At 31.5% G+C, this 18,061-nt stretch overlaps 1 protein-coding gene and 2 long non-coding RNA genes across 3 annotated transcripts; 1 reads left to right on the forward strand and 2 right to left on the reverse strand.

Annotated features, from left to right (window-relative positions):
- Positions 1-1,095: 1,095 nt before the first annotated feature.
- LOC139487122 (uncharacterized) lies at positions 1,096-4,619 on the reverse strand. The gene is made up of 3 exons (XR_011655757.1): positions 4,524-4,619; positions 3,758-3,830; positions 1,096-1,620 (listed from the first exon to the last, which is right to left on the reverse strand). It is a non-coding gene; the product is annotated as an uncharacterized lncRNA (long non-coding RNA).
- Positions 4,620-5,796: 1,177 nt separating this feature from the next.
- LOC139487123 (uncharacterized) lies at positions 5,797-7,999 on the reverse strand. Its single transcript, XR_011655758.1, has 3 exons — positions 7,943-7,999; positions 6,896-6,934; positions 5,797-5,861 (listed from the first exon to the last, which is right to left on the reverse strand). It is a non-coding gene; the product is annotated as an uncharacterized lncRNA (long non-coding RNA).
- Positions 8,000-9,931: 1,932 nt separating this feature from the next.
- Positions 9,932-10,866, forward strand: LOC139484372 (sericin-2-like). Its single transcript, XM_071268109.1, has 2 exons — positions 9,932-10,026; positions 10,224-10,866. Exons 1-2 carry the CDS (start codon positions 9,932-9,934, stop codon positions 10,864-10,866), a joined length of 738 nt encoding a protein of 245 aa, XP_071124210.1.
- The last annotated feature ends 7,195 nt before the right edge of the window (positions 10,867-18,061 follow it).

Here is an 18,061-nt window from a genome sequence, read left to right on the forward strand (position 1 = left end):
TTCTTTCATTTCGAGCTACACTGATGAGTCTAATGTTAACGAAATGCGCGTCTGCTTAATACAAATGTGTTCCTGGTATATTGGATGCGTGTATTCATTTACTTAATTGTTATATCAGATTTTTATTTTCATAAACTATTGTTTATTATCTATCAACAACACAAAAAAACTATCATTTCCAGTGTAAAAAGAAAATAATTGTGTTAAATTGTGTAGCTAGTGTAGAACGAGAGACGACACCATAAAAACGCCGAAAAAAAGTTAGATTAATGTATAACAATTTATCGTTACTCATTACACATATTTTACTGTTTACTACTATGACGGTAGCGACAAATCATTCAACATGCTCTCATGTACCTTCCTTTTAAAGTAAAGAAATGATATTGCATGACTACAAAATAATGCGTGTTATTGAAATCTTTTATTTTTTTTAATTTTCTACTACATGTAACAAATGAATGTAATCTAACTGGAAATTCCCTTACAATATATCTTATAGGAATTCCATGACAAAACACTTATAACTACCTGCATTTTTATGTTGTTCCGCAATTTGTTTCATCGATCATGTAAAACCAATTGATTTACTTCCTTTTTATTGATATATTTGTTTTATATATTACATAATACGACCTGGTTTATCTTGGGTTTTTCGACATATGTCATCCTCATACACAAAAATCTATTCATAGTTCATAGAAGTTATCCTTATATTGTGTTTAACAGTTTATGACTGCCGAAAGTGTATTGATCATAGCTAGATTTTCAATTACAATATAATGTTTAGGAAGTATCTGATCATAGTTATTCTAAAAGGCACACAATAAACTATAATATGGATTTATAATAGTACGATTGTGCATGTTTGATTAGAATCTTGTTGATTCTAAATGATGTGTACAAGTTATCATTTTGTACAAATTATAACTTGTTCAAAAATATTGTACAAATTACAATTTGTACAAAAAATATTGTACAAATTATGTATTTTGACTTTATACAAATTGTAATTTGTACAAACTGTGCTTGTAAAAATTATAATGTGTACAACATTTGACTTATAACTTATGTTTTTAGCCATTTGAATGCCTTAAAAAAATTGCACATTGACCCCTCATTTTTCTTTTTATAAATCTTTTACATGTTTTTCTATATGCCATCTGTGAAAGTCTTATAAAATCTTTGTTATTTTCCCAATAGTTTAAGAAAATTTAAACTTGTCAATAATAAAGCCTAAAAAAAAAGAGAGAAAACGTTCCTTCCAAAATTTCAATGATTATATAATATCTCAAAAACAAGCACATTGACCTATACATATTTTTGTTTGCTCTTTTGGTTCCTTTAACAATCCATTATCAGTATATACTAGTGTTATGAAAAGCTTATTTTTTTGAAACTGAGAAGCGAACCTTCTTTATAATGCGTTTATTTTGTACATATATTGTCGTAAATGGACAACATATTCAAGCTGTAATAAACATAAACAGCATGTTCAACGTAGTAATATATCATTGTAGCAAAATAACATGATGTAAACAATAAATAACTTTTAATCAAAGATTTAACGTAGTATAAATCGACGTATGTTAGTTTCTGTGCATCGCTTAGTACCTGTATCTGAAATGAAAATGAAATTAATGTATTAAAAAAGTCAGGTGTTTGACGGACCTCTATTCGAAAAATGATCTGATGCTGAAGAAGATGGGATATAGGATATACACTAAGAGACAACGGACAAATTAAAATAAATAAATAAACATATTATCCGGATAGCATTTAGTTTACATATAGCCAAACCAACCGTTTTGAATATATAAGATATATATATAACTCTGATTTTTATAATAAATATTATCATCGCGGATTTCAGAAATATATATGACAAAGAAAATTCTTCTTATAAAATTAGGAGATAATTTTATTGTATCTGAAGCTCGTCCATCGGTAGTTTACGGTCGCAAATTTAGTTTTTTTTCCTGGCGACGCGTACATAGTTCTCTCTTTTCTGGTGCGAAACAAATTCATAATTAAATTTCAATCAGTATTTCAGTGTAAAATTTTCATTAAAGACAAAACCATGAAAAGATGTTATTTTCTTTGGTCACTAAACTAGTGATGTCATAAGTATGCTTCAGGTGTCAAACGTAAATACCTGGCGTTTTCTGGTTTCTTTGCCTCTTCAAAATGTAAAACAATTGTAAAATTGATAAAAAGGATATTTGGTAGGTGCAATATGTGAGTTTTTTTGGCTTATTATTGTAGAAAATCCATATCAATACATTCCGCAATTCAAAATGACAGTTCCTTATTTACAGACAAGGAGATAGAGAATTTCACGCTTACTATCATCCAATCAGAACCATTGATCCAAAATAATTGCATTGGTTACCAGATTGGAAGAAAATAAAACCATCGCTAGTAAACTTTAGTTCAATTTATAAGTCGTTGGTTAGCCTATGGGAATAAGTTAAGCAAAGTTTATAGCAGTCTTGTTTCTTCAATGCTATGAGCAACAGTACTATTGCATATCACATATTAATACATTACTTATAAAATCGAACATTTACAATTGCCATGATAATATTTTCCGTTAATGATTAATAATTCTCTAAATACAGTACCAAGAATTTTTTTTAATCAAATCTAATACAAAGAGTATTAACCCTCCCTTCCAACATTTAAACATATAATTTACATACAAGAAACTATAAAGAACTATTTTCAACAATTGGGGTTATCGTGTATACTCCAGGATAAACCCGTGTGTGTAATGGCGTAATAAATTTCAACGAACGCAATATGTGTATAACTGGTAATTTGGTAAGATAATAATTCTTATTAGATTCAAATGATTTAAAGCATTTACTTAATTTGTTTTAAAAGAAAAGATACAGTTTGAAAGTTTCGCTGCATAATCTTATGGTAATGATAACATTGTTTATAGAGCAAGCACACTCAGATATATACAAGTAATATTTTGTATCCTATGAATAAGTCTGTTCTAGAAGACTTTTAATTTTACGATGTAATCTTTGAATAATGTGTTTGAGGTGTAATACCACCAAATCATGCTACGTCACATCCAGTTGTATACGAAAGTAAGTCTAAAAAAATATTCCCTTGAATTTGACAGTTGTAGAAAATTAACCCTGCATTTCAATGCACTTAAATTTTTCTGAGTCATAAACATATATGTTGGGTTTCTGAAAGCATCATTCTTTTTTGATTTGATGGTCTTATAAAATATTTTGAAAAGTTAAGGCTATATAGTTACCAAAGCAGGTAACCAGTAAATAACAGTGTAAAAATAGGATTGTTTACTTCCGGTGATGGTAACTTTCTTATATGCAATGAAATGTAGCGTGAAATTTTCACTGTAGCATTGGAAAGGATTAAACTTTATACATGCAAAGTATTTCTTTGGTTGAAATAAAGGTAAATACTGTACAATATTTTTAAAAGGGCCAATTTTACAAAGACTAATAGGGGAAAATCAATGGTGGTATAACACCTTGATATGCATTTATAGCTATACATCCTGTCGATACGTTCTTTTATGGCATTTCACAAAGTTGTGTTTTCCCAAAACTGTTTATTACGTCTTTAACTAACACATTTGAATGTGAGCTGATTAATATTTTTCTTTTCAAATGGCTATGAAATAGTTTGTTACCACATGAAACATTGATGAACATTACTGGAATACCTTTCTTAATCGGTAGGATTGTTTCAAACGTTTAAAAGTATTGTGTACCTTTTACGTTGATTAACTTCTTTACATTTACCAACCACATTTACTTTCTTCCTGTTGTTTTCTTTTTCTTTAACTAAAAAATGAATAAAAGGATGATATCAAAGATGACCATCCTGATCATCACCACTGCCAAACAATTTTAGATTGAATTGATTCATGCCGATTATATAGTGTGTGGTTTTAAAATGAGTTCCTTACATTCCTTGGTCACTATCGCAAAAAAGTTTGAAACTCATACGGAAGTTCGATAATCATTTTACTTTATTATACTTTAAATTTAGAATACCTCAGCATATTCCATCATTAAAAGAGTTGTTGTGAAGATATTACAGCATTATTTGCTGTCACTTAAGTTAAATAATCTTGCTTTTTTTTTATTATTATTCTAGCTCATTTTAATGGTCAAGAGTTTAGATTGGAATCAATTTGGCTGAATATTCTTACATAATTGTTTACAGGTCAACTGAAGCCAGCATTCGCATGAAAGATGCTTTCATAGCGTGTATATCAAACTGTACTCAACATTGTTTAAGTAAGCATAAGAACATAAGTATGTACATGTCGTGAACTGTGATTATGTCATTCATTCAGCGTTATCTAAGCAGCAGAATAAAAACAGTTTGATTTTTGGAAAAATAGAACATAACTGGGTCAAGTTTTAGCTTATCCGAACAAAAGTGGAGTATTAAATGCGAAAATACATAATGCACAGTAGAACAGTTGTATTATTTCAAGCAAAATGTCATCTAAAGATGCTATAGCTTACCTCTATTCATTTTTTGAACGACGAAACTACTTAGGCAAAACATCAAACTGCACCCAGAACAGCAAGCAATGTATACAAATACATACAAATGTATATTCTGGTCTACAAAAAAGGCAGATGTAAGACTTATTTGTCATAAGGTTTGTTTTCTCATAGGATAGAGGGGCAACCGTTGTCAAATTCATATTCCCCGATTTGACTCAAATTCTCATATTTGACTTGTGATATACTATCATAACGTAAACAAACTATATAGAATTTATGAAAAGTCTACAATAATCAATTTAGAGTGCCTGTGATCAATAATGTGTATCAGAATTTCGAGTTTATTTTAGACTAGTCGATATCTAGTGAACTACTGATGTAACATCTGCAAACTGTCACCATATTTAAACATACATATAGACATAGACAGATGTGAACTCGTGCAATTGGTTTCCTGTAGGTCTGTTTGATTTCATATTATAGGTTTAAAATATGTGTTAATCATAGTTTTTTTACGAGAATACTGATATAGATGGTTTATCCTTGTTTACCATTCAATGTTGATTAATAACTAAACATGTCTAATTTATGCGCAACTCATCTCCAGTTAATTGGTTGAATGGAAGGTCACATAAGTACGGACCTTTTTTTTTTACAAATGCATAATTTATGAGTGATGTTTTGAAGCTTATTTTGACAAAATTATTGAAACTGGCTGATGTTAATGAATTATTTTTTCACTATTTCAACTTTCATATATGATCATTAATGATTGAATAAAAAATAATTATAATTTACCATTTTAGTGTCTTGTTGCGAATGCCCCCTTTGAACGCAATGCTATTTTATGCATTGAAAATGTGTTTACTATGCAATAAAAGTTTACGAAATTTTACTAAGCGGTGTTTCTTTTCATTAATCTGCCGACAACTCCATAATGGTTTGTAGTTATTGTTAATATACTGCAGCGCTGCTTAAAAGGACGACGTAAGATGTACGGCATTTACTTTTGGATTATACAGACAAAAAGATAAAAAGCAGCACTTGCTTACCTTTCCGGTAAACATGAATATCAATTTTACTTTTGGATCGTTTAGGTAATTTGTTCTTTTGGTGTTTATTTATATGTTACACATTATTTGTAGTTTTGTCGATTTGACATTTGCATAATATGCTGTATGTGTTCAAATTGACGTCCTGTTTCCTTTTACAGCTTTTGTGAAATTTAGATAATCAATACTAAATTGGAAACAGTGACAATGTCATCATCTAATAACTTACTGTTGACGTTGTTTTGTTCTTCTTTAAAGTTTGTTGTTTCTACATCCGCATGTAATGCCTGGTATGTTGTCTCTAAAAAAAAAAATTATCCCATTATAAAAAAATCAAGACTCTGAAAAGTTAAACAAATGTTACCAAGGAAACAATCAAACAAAAAGTATTAATAAACAAAACACTACACAGAACACTACAGGTAAATTCAATTTTATTGATATCCGATGTGATCAGCTCCTGCTACATTAATGATTCCCGTAATCTAAACATACAATACACATCTATATAATGTTAGTCAATAAAATGTCAATTAACCTAGGATTCAACTAGCTATTTTGAACAAGAATTCAGTACAAAATAAATGATAAATACAAAAGAGGGACAACAGATACCAGAGGGACATTCAAACTCATAAACCGAAAATAAACTGACCACGCCATGGCTAAAATTGAAACAGACAAACAGACAAAAAATAGACACAACATAGAAAACTAAAGAATAAGCAACACCCCACCAAAAACTAGGGGTGATCTAAGGTGCTCCGGACGGGTAAACAGATCCTGCTCCACATGTGGCACCCGTCGTGTTCAGTTGCTTATGTAAATAGTCTAATTCGGCAGGTCAAATTCATGAAAGGGAAGGGGATTGTAGTTACGACGTAAGGAACATATCCGATATCATCTGTGAAACGGTTATTACATAACGGTCAACCAACTCGTGATGGCGTCCGTAAATTTCAAAAGCTGCGCAGAACGTCATGAAATAATGGAAGAACTTGGAATGTATACTAGTACAAATGGATCACATAATGTATGTAAATATCGAAGAAGTGATAACTACTGAGGTGTTATTCTTTGGATTGATCAACTCAGTGGTGCATTGTTTTGATATTAATATTAATATGTGCTTAATGATTTTAATGTAAGTTGAGTTCCGGCATTAAATATAGTACCAACACATAGACTGAAAAAGTATATATACATCATGTACTATGGTATTTTTGTCAGGTGCTACATAAACTTTTGTTGGCATTATTGTTATAATGTACTTAAACATGTTTTGGATGACTGCAGTAAATGCTTCAAACAATTAGAGGATACATAACTGCCTACCTTTCGATGTAGTATGAACTGTTGGTTTATTGTTTTGAACTGAAACATTAAAAAATATAGTAAAATGGTATAGGAATAAGCATAAATAAATATACTTAACTGACATGCAATTGGTGTCTATGTACATCTCAGTAAAGGAAAGGATAATTACATGGAGAAAACAGCTACAGTATGAAAGCAGCTTTCTATAAAAGAAATCCCTCAACTAACTATGTATTCGATGCCATAAAAATTACGTGTCTGACAAGTTAATCATGCCTATAGACATTAAGTATACGGCTTTTAATTTTGGTGTTTATAGTCGATCTTAAATAGTTTTTATAGCACATTTGACAACCGTTATAGACTTGTGAATATATAGATACATGTGCATGCTATATTTTCTTTTTTATTAATCGAATATTTTAAGAATTTGGGATTCGTTAAAACTTGATCAAATGTTCATTTGAATTTATCTGAAATTCAGTGTTTAGCTTTTTAATTAAAGTCCCCAATTTAACATGGTTCATGCAGTTAAATATAATTGATTACTAATATTAATGGTAGCATTTGGTTGAGATCAATTCGATGTTATATCAACCAAGAGAAGCATGATGATCTCGGACGCAGACAAAGTGATAACTTTATAAGGGCGATATATAATATCGCATGGACCTCATATTCACTTCACATGGCGGAGTTCAATCAGTGAGCATGTCATAGACCAATCCATTTATAGACAGGTGGTTTAGGATAAGCCCACCAATGAAGTGCCCAGTTATGATCATTGATCCGAGAATTTTTGACCTCTAGTTTGTATTTTGGAAGCGAATGTTGAATTCATATTTGTGTTGTTTTGTGTGTGTCTTGAGAAGGTTCACCGCTTGTCTCTTTATATGATTATATCCAAATTAAAATGTCTAGCTTCTGTGTAAAACTATTATTTCATTATTAGCGTGATCTTACACAAGTATTTGTGTATTTATTATGTTTGCTTGGACAGTGATGGCTTATATATGCAACATTACTGTAATTAATAAAAGTGATGTTAATGATTTGTTGACCAACCATTTGACGTTGATGAATAACTGCTTTTTGAACTGTTCTTTTCCCTGGTTGTTTCACCTGCATAACATAAGCATAATACAAAAAAATTAAACATATAAAAGATTGTTCCAACTATGGATGTGATAGTGATTAAAGCCTGGCTAACATTTTTATACACTGATTTATAATAGTTTTAAATCTAGTAACTTATCAAAATCATTTTACAACAATTTGAATACATGGCCTTGAATTTAGTGGTTGTCGTTTGTTGCTGCATGACATATTTGTTGTTCGTTGATTTTTGTATATTAAGTAGGCCGTTGGTTTTTTCGTTTGTTTTACATTTCTGATTGCAGGGCCTTTCATAGCTGACTATGCGGTATGGACTTTGATCATTGATAAAGGTTGTGTGATGGCCTATTGCTGGTACTTTCTGCGTCACTTGGTCTCTTGTGAAGAGTTTTTTCAATGGCAATCATACCCAACTTTTTTTATATAGAATCTGTTAGAAAAATACATGCCACTACACTATTTTTGTAGATTTATTACGATGTCTCTTAAAATCCGTTTAATCTGAAATTACGCAGAATGAAAACAATAAGTTCTTTTGTTTCGTCCTCTACCTACTATACAAAGCCAGAGTAATCTATAAATGTAGGGTGTTACTGTTCATTATTATAGTTGTATTTATCATTTTTGTGAATTCGCATTTGTAATCAACCAAATAAAACATCAGTGTTTTGCCGTTATATTTACACATATTATAGTGTTGTCATTAGTTTCATATGTTTTCTGTAACTTTTGATTTCGATTACAGGGATCATTACATAATCCTATTTGTTCCGTCATCAAGACAGCTTTAAACAAAACATAAATGATCTAGTTCAGTTTTTATCATTGGCAATCATTCCTAATATAACCTCCTGATGTTTATAAGTTTCGTACTGCATGATGAATACAATAAAGTAGTATTATAGGAGTTTATAAATATATGAGGTTAAATAACAGTTGTGCTTGATTTTCATATGATGAAATCATAATCTTTCAGTCAGTTTAATTGAAGTCTGGAGTTGGCATGTCAGTTAACTGCTAGTAGTCTGTTGTTATTTATGTATTATTGCCATTTCTATTTTTTTTGGTTACATCTTCTGACATCAGACTCGGACTTCTCTTGAACTGAATTTTAATGTGCGTATTGTTATGCGTTTACTTTTCTACATTGGCTAGAGGTATAGGGGGAGGGTTGAGATCTCACAAACATGTTTAACCCCGCCGCATTTTTGCGCCTGTCCCAAGTCAGGAGCCTCTGGCCTTTGTTAGTCTTGTATTATTTTAATTTTAGTTTCTTGTGTACAATTTGGAAATTAGTATGGCGTTCATTATCACTGAACTAGTATATATTTGTTTAGGGGCCAGTTGTAGGACGACTCCGGGTGCGGGAATTTCTCGCTACATTGAAGACCTGTTGGTGACCTTCTGCTGTTGTTTTTTTCTATGGTCGGGTTGTTGTCTCTTTGGCACATTCCCCATTTCCATTCTCAATTTTATTTTATACGTTACTTACTTTTCAGTCTAATTGTATATTTTCCATCTTGCAACGGAGGAACAGATAGACACGTATATTTCCCTTCGTCATCAATGCTTGTATTCTTAATTCGAAGATTCATGTCTGCTGTGAGTTCGTATCTTAATGATTTATTACTCATTGTATTTAATTTGTCTCCATTTGAAACAACTTTATTTTCAAACAGCCAAGAGATTGTATGATATGCAGTACGTGTAATATTAACATTACAATCTAACATAACATCTTCTCCAGGGACAAATATCTTTATGCTGATATCAGACAGGTTTACTGAAAGTAAAGGAGAAAACAATAAAATGAATGAAAATGCAATGTTCTACTTACATGTCCATATAGCTGCTTGTACAATGCCTTACGAATATATGCAATTGTCGTTTTATTCATCACCAAATTCTGTGCATGTGCAGGTAGGACTAGTTCCAATAATGTTAGCAGTAGTGGTAGTAAAGGCAATTGAAATAGTAGCAGTTGTAGTAGAAGTAGTATATTATAAAATCATACTTTTGAATCGCAATATGATGTAATTTACATGTTTGTTGCAGTAGTTGTAGTAGTAGAGATAAATGTATATAAGTAGTAGAAGGTATAGTAGTAGCAACAGATATATTAGCAGCAGTAGTATGCCTAGGAGTGGCAGTAATAGACAATTTGAAGCATTTCCGGTCCTTTTAAAGCTGACTATGTAGTATAAGCTTTTCTCATTGTTGGATGTCGTAGTAGTAGTAGTAACAGTAGTAGAAGTAGTTTTGGTGGTGGTAGTGGTAGTAGTGGTAGTGGTAGAAGTAGTAGTGGTGGAAGTGGTGGTAGTAGTATTAGTGGTAGTAGTAGTAGTAATGGTAGTAGTTGTAGTAGTGGTAGTAGTAGTGGTGGTGGTGGTAGTGGTAGAAGTAGTAGTAATAGTAGTGGTAGTAGTAGTATTAGTGGTAGTAGTAGTAGTAGTAGTTGTAGTAGTTGTAGTAGTAGTAGTAGTAGTAGTAGTAGTAGTAGTAGTAGTAGTAGTAGTAGTAGTAGTGGTAGTGGTAGTGGTGGTAGTGATAAAAGTAGTAGTAGTGGTAGTGGTAATGGTAGAAGTAGTAGTAGTAGTAGTGGTAGTGGTAGTGGTGGTAGTGATAGAAGTAGTAGTAGTGGTGGTGGTAATGGTAGAAGTTGTAGTAGTGGTAGTAGTAGTAGTAGTAGTGTAATAGTAGTAGTAGTAGTAGTAGTAGTCGAAGTGGTAGCAGAAGTAGTAGTCGTAGTGGTAGTAGTAGTAGTAGTAGTAGTAGTAGTAGTAGTATTAGTAGTATTAGTATTAGTATTAGTAGTAGTAGTAGTAGTAGTAGTAGTAGTAGTAGTAGTAGTAGAAGTAGTAGTATTTTTATAATTAGTTGTATAAGTATAGTATAAGTAGAATGATAATTGGGAGTCGTTCACATACGAAAGGCTTGATCAAAATTTTCAGAATTTATATGACCGATTGGTTTTGACATAAATTCAAATGTGGCAATGAGCCCAAATTGCTCTTTTACAAGGACGGTTTTTCGATGAAACTATCATTATATACTCCAAACTGTTTTAATTCACAGGTTTTCTGACGCTTATGATTTCCTGTCATACCAATCCGATTCGAAACTATGACCTTAGCATTTACAAGGAAATCATAAAAATACAAATTAACCCACTTCACACTGTAAAAAATATAGCAATTCTAAATATGTGTTTACTACTTTTATTAAGACAACTCGGTAATTAAAGCTCCAATATATGTTTGAAAATATCTATTAAAATAATATCGAAATCAAATCTCCGTATTTTGACATGTAACTGCTTAGTTTTTAGACAGAGAGTTGTCACATTGGCCCTGAACTTCTTATTTATATTGAACACAATCGCATATTAATTAAGAGTTTCTTTTTAAAAATTTGTACAGACAATTAAACTGTTTTGCACAGACACATTAATAAAATACGTACCTCTACATAATGACAGAATTATAATTAAAGAACTGGTTACACGCATCTCTTGTACAGTCAGTATATGGTGACTTCTTTGAATTATAAAAATAGTATAAAAAAAATGAGAAGTCATAGTATCCGTACTTTAAGTGCTGGTAACAGTGGAATGCAGTGAAGTTTAGCGTTTGATAGTTCATTGATAACATGATGGCGTATCATAACAAACAACTTGTAACGTTACATTTCATTGGCCGAAAGATTCAAATACAACAGCAATGTAGTCGGTGTGCACGTGAATTTACACAGGTGACCGACAATGGAATGTACTATGTTACTACGAACGTAAAACAAGTATTTGAATAGTTTACAAACCTTTGGTCAAAAGAATTAAATAAATGTTTTGTTAACTTCAAATAGTTGGGTCGAAATATAATACTGATATAATGTATTAAGTAATATTCTAAGTTCTTTATGCATGCAGCAACTCAATTATCTTGTACTGCATAATGAGAAATATAAGGATAAAATAAAATGATGATAGGTTATAATCCTTACAATGTCGTAGTCACTTATAATAAGTATCTCATAATACTGATCCATTACAATAATTAATGATGGGTTGCACTGACATTCCTTTTTTTATTGCTTTAAAACATACACACAGTAGCTAAGTGTACCATAAACAGAGGAAATTTTCCCCAAAAGACAGAAACAAAATAACTTTAATCGTATCATATGTGCACCTGAATGAATTCAGTGAAGGCATGTTGTTGTAATAAATTGAAATGTTACATCGGAGAAGAGTATTTCTTTTGCATGTGTTGAACTAAATAATAAATTAATACTGGTGAGAAATGTCGTATTTTATAAGGAACAATTTTCGTTTGAATTGTTTTACATTGTCATTTCGGGACCTTTTATAGCTGACTATGCGGTATGGGCTTTGCTCATTATTGAAAGCCGTACGGTGAGCTATAGTTGTTAATTTCTGTGTTATTTTGGTCTCGTGTGGAGTGTTGTCTTACTGGCAATGATACCACATCGTGTTTTTTTAATATAAATGTACTGTTTTCGATTTTAAATGGATGAACATTTATCTTTCAATTTTATACTGTAAGAATGGAGCTGCATAACATTGTTGAACTATCCACTAAAGTACATATGTAGTATGTATGCGTATTTAAAATGAAATACAAAACGAAACATGTATGATAAACTGATTAACAAAATATCAAGAGATTAAGGATGACTAAATGCATGTACAAGAAGAAACTCACCTTTTTATCAATACATTTAATGAATAAACACATTTTTTTTAAAACTGATTGTTTCTATTTACATGTACATATTTACAATATACAATTGACGTTCGGTTTTCAACCGAGAATAGCAAAACCTCATGAAGTATTTCGTTGGAGTTTATAAACTACATTTAATTCCGCTATGCCATGGTTTTCCATCTCCGTTTTTTCTTAACAGAGCATGGTTGGTTACATATTTTGAATTTACTTACAATTTCGGGATTTTTTTCTCAAGTAAACGGAATCAGAAAAATAAATCACTTCCCTATGTCCAATACTTAAAACTTGGCAAAGAATATGAAAAGTGTTTGTAGTAAAGTACGGTTTCATTTTCAAGTACAACGCGAATTCATCGAGGCCATTGAGTAAAAGAAAAGTCAGGATGAGCAACTGGGGGAGAGGGGAGTCAATAAAAAAATATGTGAATTGGTTTTTTTTTTATCCTACATTGAACTGTGGTGTCGTCCCTTGATCCAGAGGAAACATTTAAATTAAATATTTCGATGTTTAAAGTTTAAAATGTTACTATCAATTGCAGAAACTTATAAATCCAATGAATTTCACATGCACATTTATAAAAGCTAGAATTGTGATTTGATAATCAAGAACACAATCATGTACGGAACACGATGATGGAAGCTTTAAACCGGACCTTGACAAGCTACGTGAATATTGATCAGTCCATTCAACGTTATAGAACGTGTGTTCAATTTTCGCTGGTGTGAGGTCGAAGCTTTGTATTGACCAATGAAAACGATCGTTCCTTAAAGAGTTAATCTAAAAAAGTTAAAGAGTCAGGAACATGTGGCCGATTTCACGAAGCTATCATAGGACATGACGTCATAAGATATATATCTTAAAATATGTATTATGACCCTCTTTTGACTATCCTAGGACATATCTCAGACCTCGTCTCGAAGCTGTCTAAGGATGATCTTAGCAAAGATATCTTAAACCTGTCTTAAGTTTTTTTAAATTTCAAATATTAAAACATTGATTTACGGGAAAAATCATGTAAATGTAGAATATCTTTACCATAAATTACTGTATTTACAGTTAACGTATTAATTAATATGATAAGATAATTTGAAAAATTAATATAAAACATAAAGGTAATTATTTATAAAAAAAGTATAACTATTATAAATAATTCACCAATATATATATATGAAATGTCTAATACAAAATAGTGAAAAAAGAATAAAATTATGACATTTTTTTTGTACAAGTAAGTTTAATTCATTTTCCACTGTATCGGTTGTAAAAAGTTAAAGGATAAAATCGTGCATTCTTGATATTAATACATTGAATTTTCATTGTTGACAAATCATGATAATCCGTCAATCTATAAAGATTACGTTATAAGCAGAACAGGGAGAATAGATAATATAATAAACAATATCAAGATGAATTACGAAATTAATTTAAATAAACTTATGATTATCCTAAGACCATCATAAGGATTATAAGACACCTCTCGCGTAGTCCTAGCTTTATGACCAACTTAAAGAGATGTCCTAATTTATGACCACGTTGTGAAAACCATTTAGGACTGAGATATGTCATAAGATCATCCCAAGACATGTCTTTCATCTTAGACAGCTGCGTGAAACTGGGCCCTGATGTTCAGTGGTTGTCTTGTGATTCTAAAGTGTTTCTAGATTCTCTGTTTTTATATAGATTATACCGTAGGTTTTCCTGTTTGATTGGTTTTAAACTGGTATATTTTTTAGCCTATAATAGCTTTCTTTTCGGTGTGAGCCAAGGCTCTGTGTTGAAGACCGTATTTTAACCTATAATGGTTTACTTTCATAAATTATAACTTGAATGGAGAACTGTCTCATTGGCACTCACACCACATCTTCTTATATCTATCAATCTTAATATTTTTAAATTATACTGATGAAGGTTGCAGAAATCATAATTCAATTCTAAATCAATTTTCGAACTTTTTAATACATATAAGAATTTAATATTTACCTCTGTTGTCACTCTGTTAAAGAAACTTTTGATCGGCAATTATTTCCTTGTTTAATAGTTTTTCCGTTATGACATGTTAATTGGGTCATCTAGTGTTTTAAACAATATTAAGCGTGATGATTATTATAAGTAATTCGGTGAACTGAACAGCTAATAAACTAATATATTATTTTGCTATTGGTAATGTACCGTTTGTCATGCATATAAAATCATCCATTTTTTTTTCATTACTAGAGTAAAGTTGGTGTCGATTTTCGAGATAATCTTTATCAGTAATGGATCTCAAGAAACATCACCATACTTCTTTCACTGCTTGGTATCGTCCTGAACCTGCCTTATATATTTGCCACTTCACGTCAAGCAACCAACAGTATGCACTGCTTAGCATCGTCCTGAACATGTCTGAAATTTTGCTATTAGACCTGAAATTACCAACACTTTATCACTGCTTATTATCATTCTGGAAATTCCTGAAATATTTGCCACTGGAAGTTATATAATCAATATAATCAATATGCAATCGCTGCTAATAATCGACCCGGACATGCTTTATATATAAGTGTGTTTACCATTGGACGTGAAATAGCCATCCCTCAATAATTAAAATTTATCGTCTTGAACATACCTGAAATATTTCATACTGGGAGTAAATCAAGCTAACACTCAACCTTTGCTTATCATCGTCCTGGACATATATACTGAAAGTTATAATATAACCAACATGCAACCACGGCTCATTATTGTCCTGGACATGCCTCAAATATTTACCACTGGATGTAAGTAAGACAGCACTCAGTAAAGGACCTAAATATCGTCCCCCGTCAATTATGAATTGGAATGAGTGTCGTAATATCATCCACGACTCACTCCATACTGACTGTTTGAAATGGATAAAACGGGAAAAAGCTGACAAAAAATCTTTGGACTCTTTTTTTAATTCAGTAATGAAGATAGTTGATATACGTATTCAACATTTTAAAGAACATTTTACTATAAACAATAACCACAATAAACCTATTTCTCGTATCAAACATAAACTAAAAGAACTAGCCAAGGAATTTGTTTTTGTCCCGGCCGATAAAGCTGCTAATAATATTGTTATTGTTTGACGTAAATTTTACACTGAGGTTCTGAAAAAGGAAATCACCAATTCACCAACATTCCAACTGACTCCATTTTCAAAAAACGAAATCTGTAACAAACATAAACTTTTAGCCACCGCTTTACAAGCAGAGCCAAATACAATGAAAGTCCCAACTATGTATTGGCTTCCGAAGTTACACAAAACCCCTTACAAATATAGATTTATTTCGTCTTCAAGCCATTGTTCCACTACTAAATTGTCTATTCTTCTTACCAGCACACTTGGTACAATTAAAAAGCTGATAATAAATTTTTCAAATAAGGCCTTCGAAAATAGTTGAATAAATTACTTTTGGAGTGTTAAGAACTCGTTGGAAGTACTTGATAAATTGCATGCTTATATTGGCGATTTTGAATCTGTTCAAAGTTTTGATTTTTCTACCCTGTATACCACATTGCCTCACATTCTCATTAAGAAAAAATTCACACACCTAATTAAATGGGCATTCAAAAAATCAGAATGTGAATATATATGTTCAACTCTTTTAGGTCATTTTTTAGTAGCAATAAACAAAAAAACTATGTTAATTGGACATGCTTTGATACTATATATGCCCTTGAATTTTTACTAGATAACATTTTTGTTCGCTTTGGGGATTCTGTATATCTTCAGATTATCGGAATTCCAATGGGGACTAACTGTGCACCACTTATTGCGGACCTGTTTTTTGTATTGTTATGAGTTACAATTTATGACAAAAATAAGCAAAGACCCATCGAAACAACATCTGATAAACAAATTTAATAATACTTTTAGATATTTTGATGATATTTTGGCTCTCAATAATGACGACTTCAGTATGTATATTAATGAAATTTATCCTGTTGAACTTACTTTAAATAAAGCTAATACTAACAATGACCACTGCCCTTTTCTCGATCTTGATATCTATATCACTAATGGAAAGCTGAATACTAAAATTTATGATAAAAGGGATGATTTTTCATTTCCTATCGTTAATTAACGTTTTTAGATGGTGACGTTCCCTTGTCACCATCTTACGGTGTTTATATATCTCAACGTGTACGATTCGCTCGTGTATGTAATAATGTTTTAGATTTTAACGAGAGAAATTTATGTATTACTGAAAAATTATTACACCAGGGTTTTCGATATCACAAACTAGTCAAAACATTTACTAAATTTTATCATCGGTATAAAGACATCATTCGTAAATATAGCTCTACATGCAGACTTCTAATACGTTCAGGTATTTCACATCCAATTTTTTATGGAAATATTCTTTATAAAGCCCAAAGGTGTCAGTATTCACCTCAGAAACTAACAAAACCTTTGAATAGACTTATTAAGAAGGGATATAATTACGATACTGTTGTCAAGTCATTAAAGATTGCATATTTTGGCGTTAATATTGAGTCACTGATAAGGTCTTTGCATCGGAACTAAACACATTTATTCTAAAAACAGTTGTTGGCATGACACGGGTTATGTTCTTCTCATATATGTTATGGTGGTATGAAACTAAACCCCTAACGGGAAGGATTGTGCCTGATGTTCATATGATGAAATCATAATCTTTTAGTCAGTTTAATTGAAGTCTGGAGCTGGCATGTCAGTTAACTGCTAGTAGTCTGTTGTTATTTATGTATTATTGTCATTTTTTGTTTATTTTCTTTGGTTACATCTTCTGACATCAGACTCGGACTTCTCTTGAACTGAATTTTAATGTGCTTATTGTTATGCGTTTACTTTTCTACATAGGTTAGAGGTATAGGGGGAGGGTTGAGATCTCACAAACATGTTTAACCCCGCCGCATTTTTGCGCCTGTCCCAAGTCAGGAGCCTCTGGCCTTTGTTAGTCTTGTATTATTTTAATTTTAGTTTCTTGTGTACAATTTGGAAATTAGTATGGCGTTCATTATCACTGGACTAGTATATATTTGTTTAGGGGCCAGCTGAGGAACGCCTCCGGGTGCGGGAATTTCTCGCTACATTGAAGACCTGTTGGTGACCCTCTGTTGTTTTTTATTTGGTCGGGTTGTTGTCTCTGCGACACATTCCCCATTTCCATTCTCAATTTTACTCAATGACTGAATATTTTTGTCATGAACTTAACTGAAATATTTGTTACTTGGACTAAATCAACCAACACTCAACTATTGCTTATTATTGATCACTATAAATAATTATCGTCCTGAATATCCTCACAATATTTGCAACTGGACATTACGAAGTACA

The sequence above is a fragment of the Mytilus edulis genome, chromosome 8 (assembly GCF_963676685.1).
Source record: "Mytilus edulis chromosome 8, xbMytEdul2.2, whole genome shotgun sequence".
NCBI lineage: Eukaryota > Metazoa > Mollusca > Bivalvia > Mytilida > Mytilidae > Mytilus > Mytilus edulis.

Bases quoted from the DNA above. Each gene is read 5' to 3' on its own strand.
- LOC139484372 (XM_071268109.1), top strand. From the start codon at position 9,932: ATGTTAGCAGTAGTGGTAGTAAAGGCAATTGAAATAGTAGCAGTTGTA. The intron at 10,027-10,223 runs GTAATTTACATG...TGGATGTCGTAG, and splicing joins CTTTTGAATCGCAATATGAT to TAGTAGTAGTAACAGTAGTA.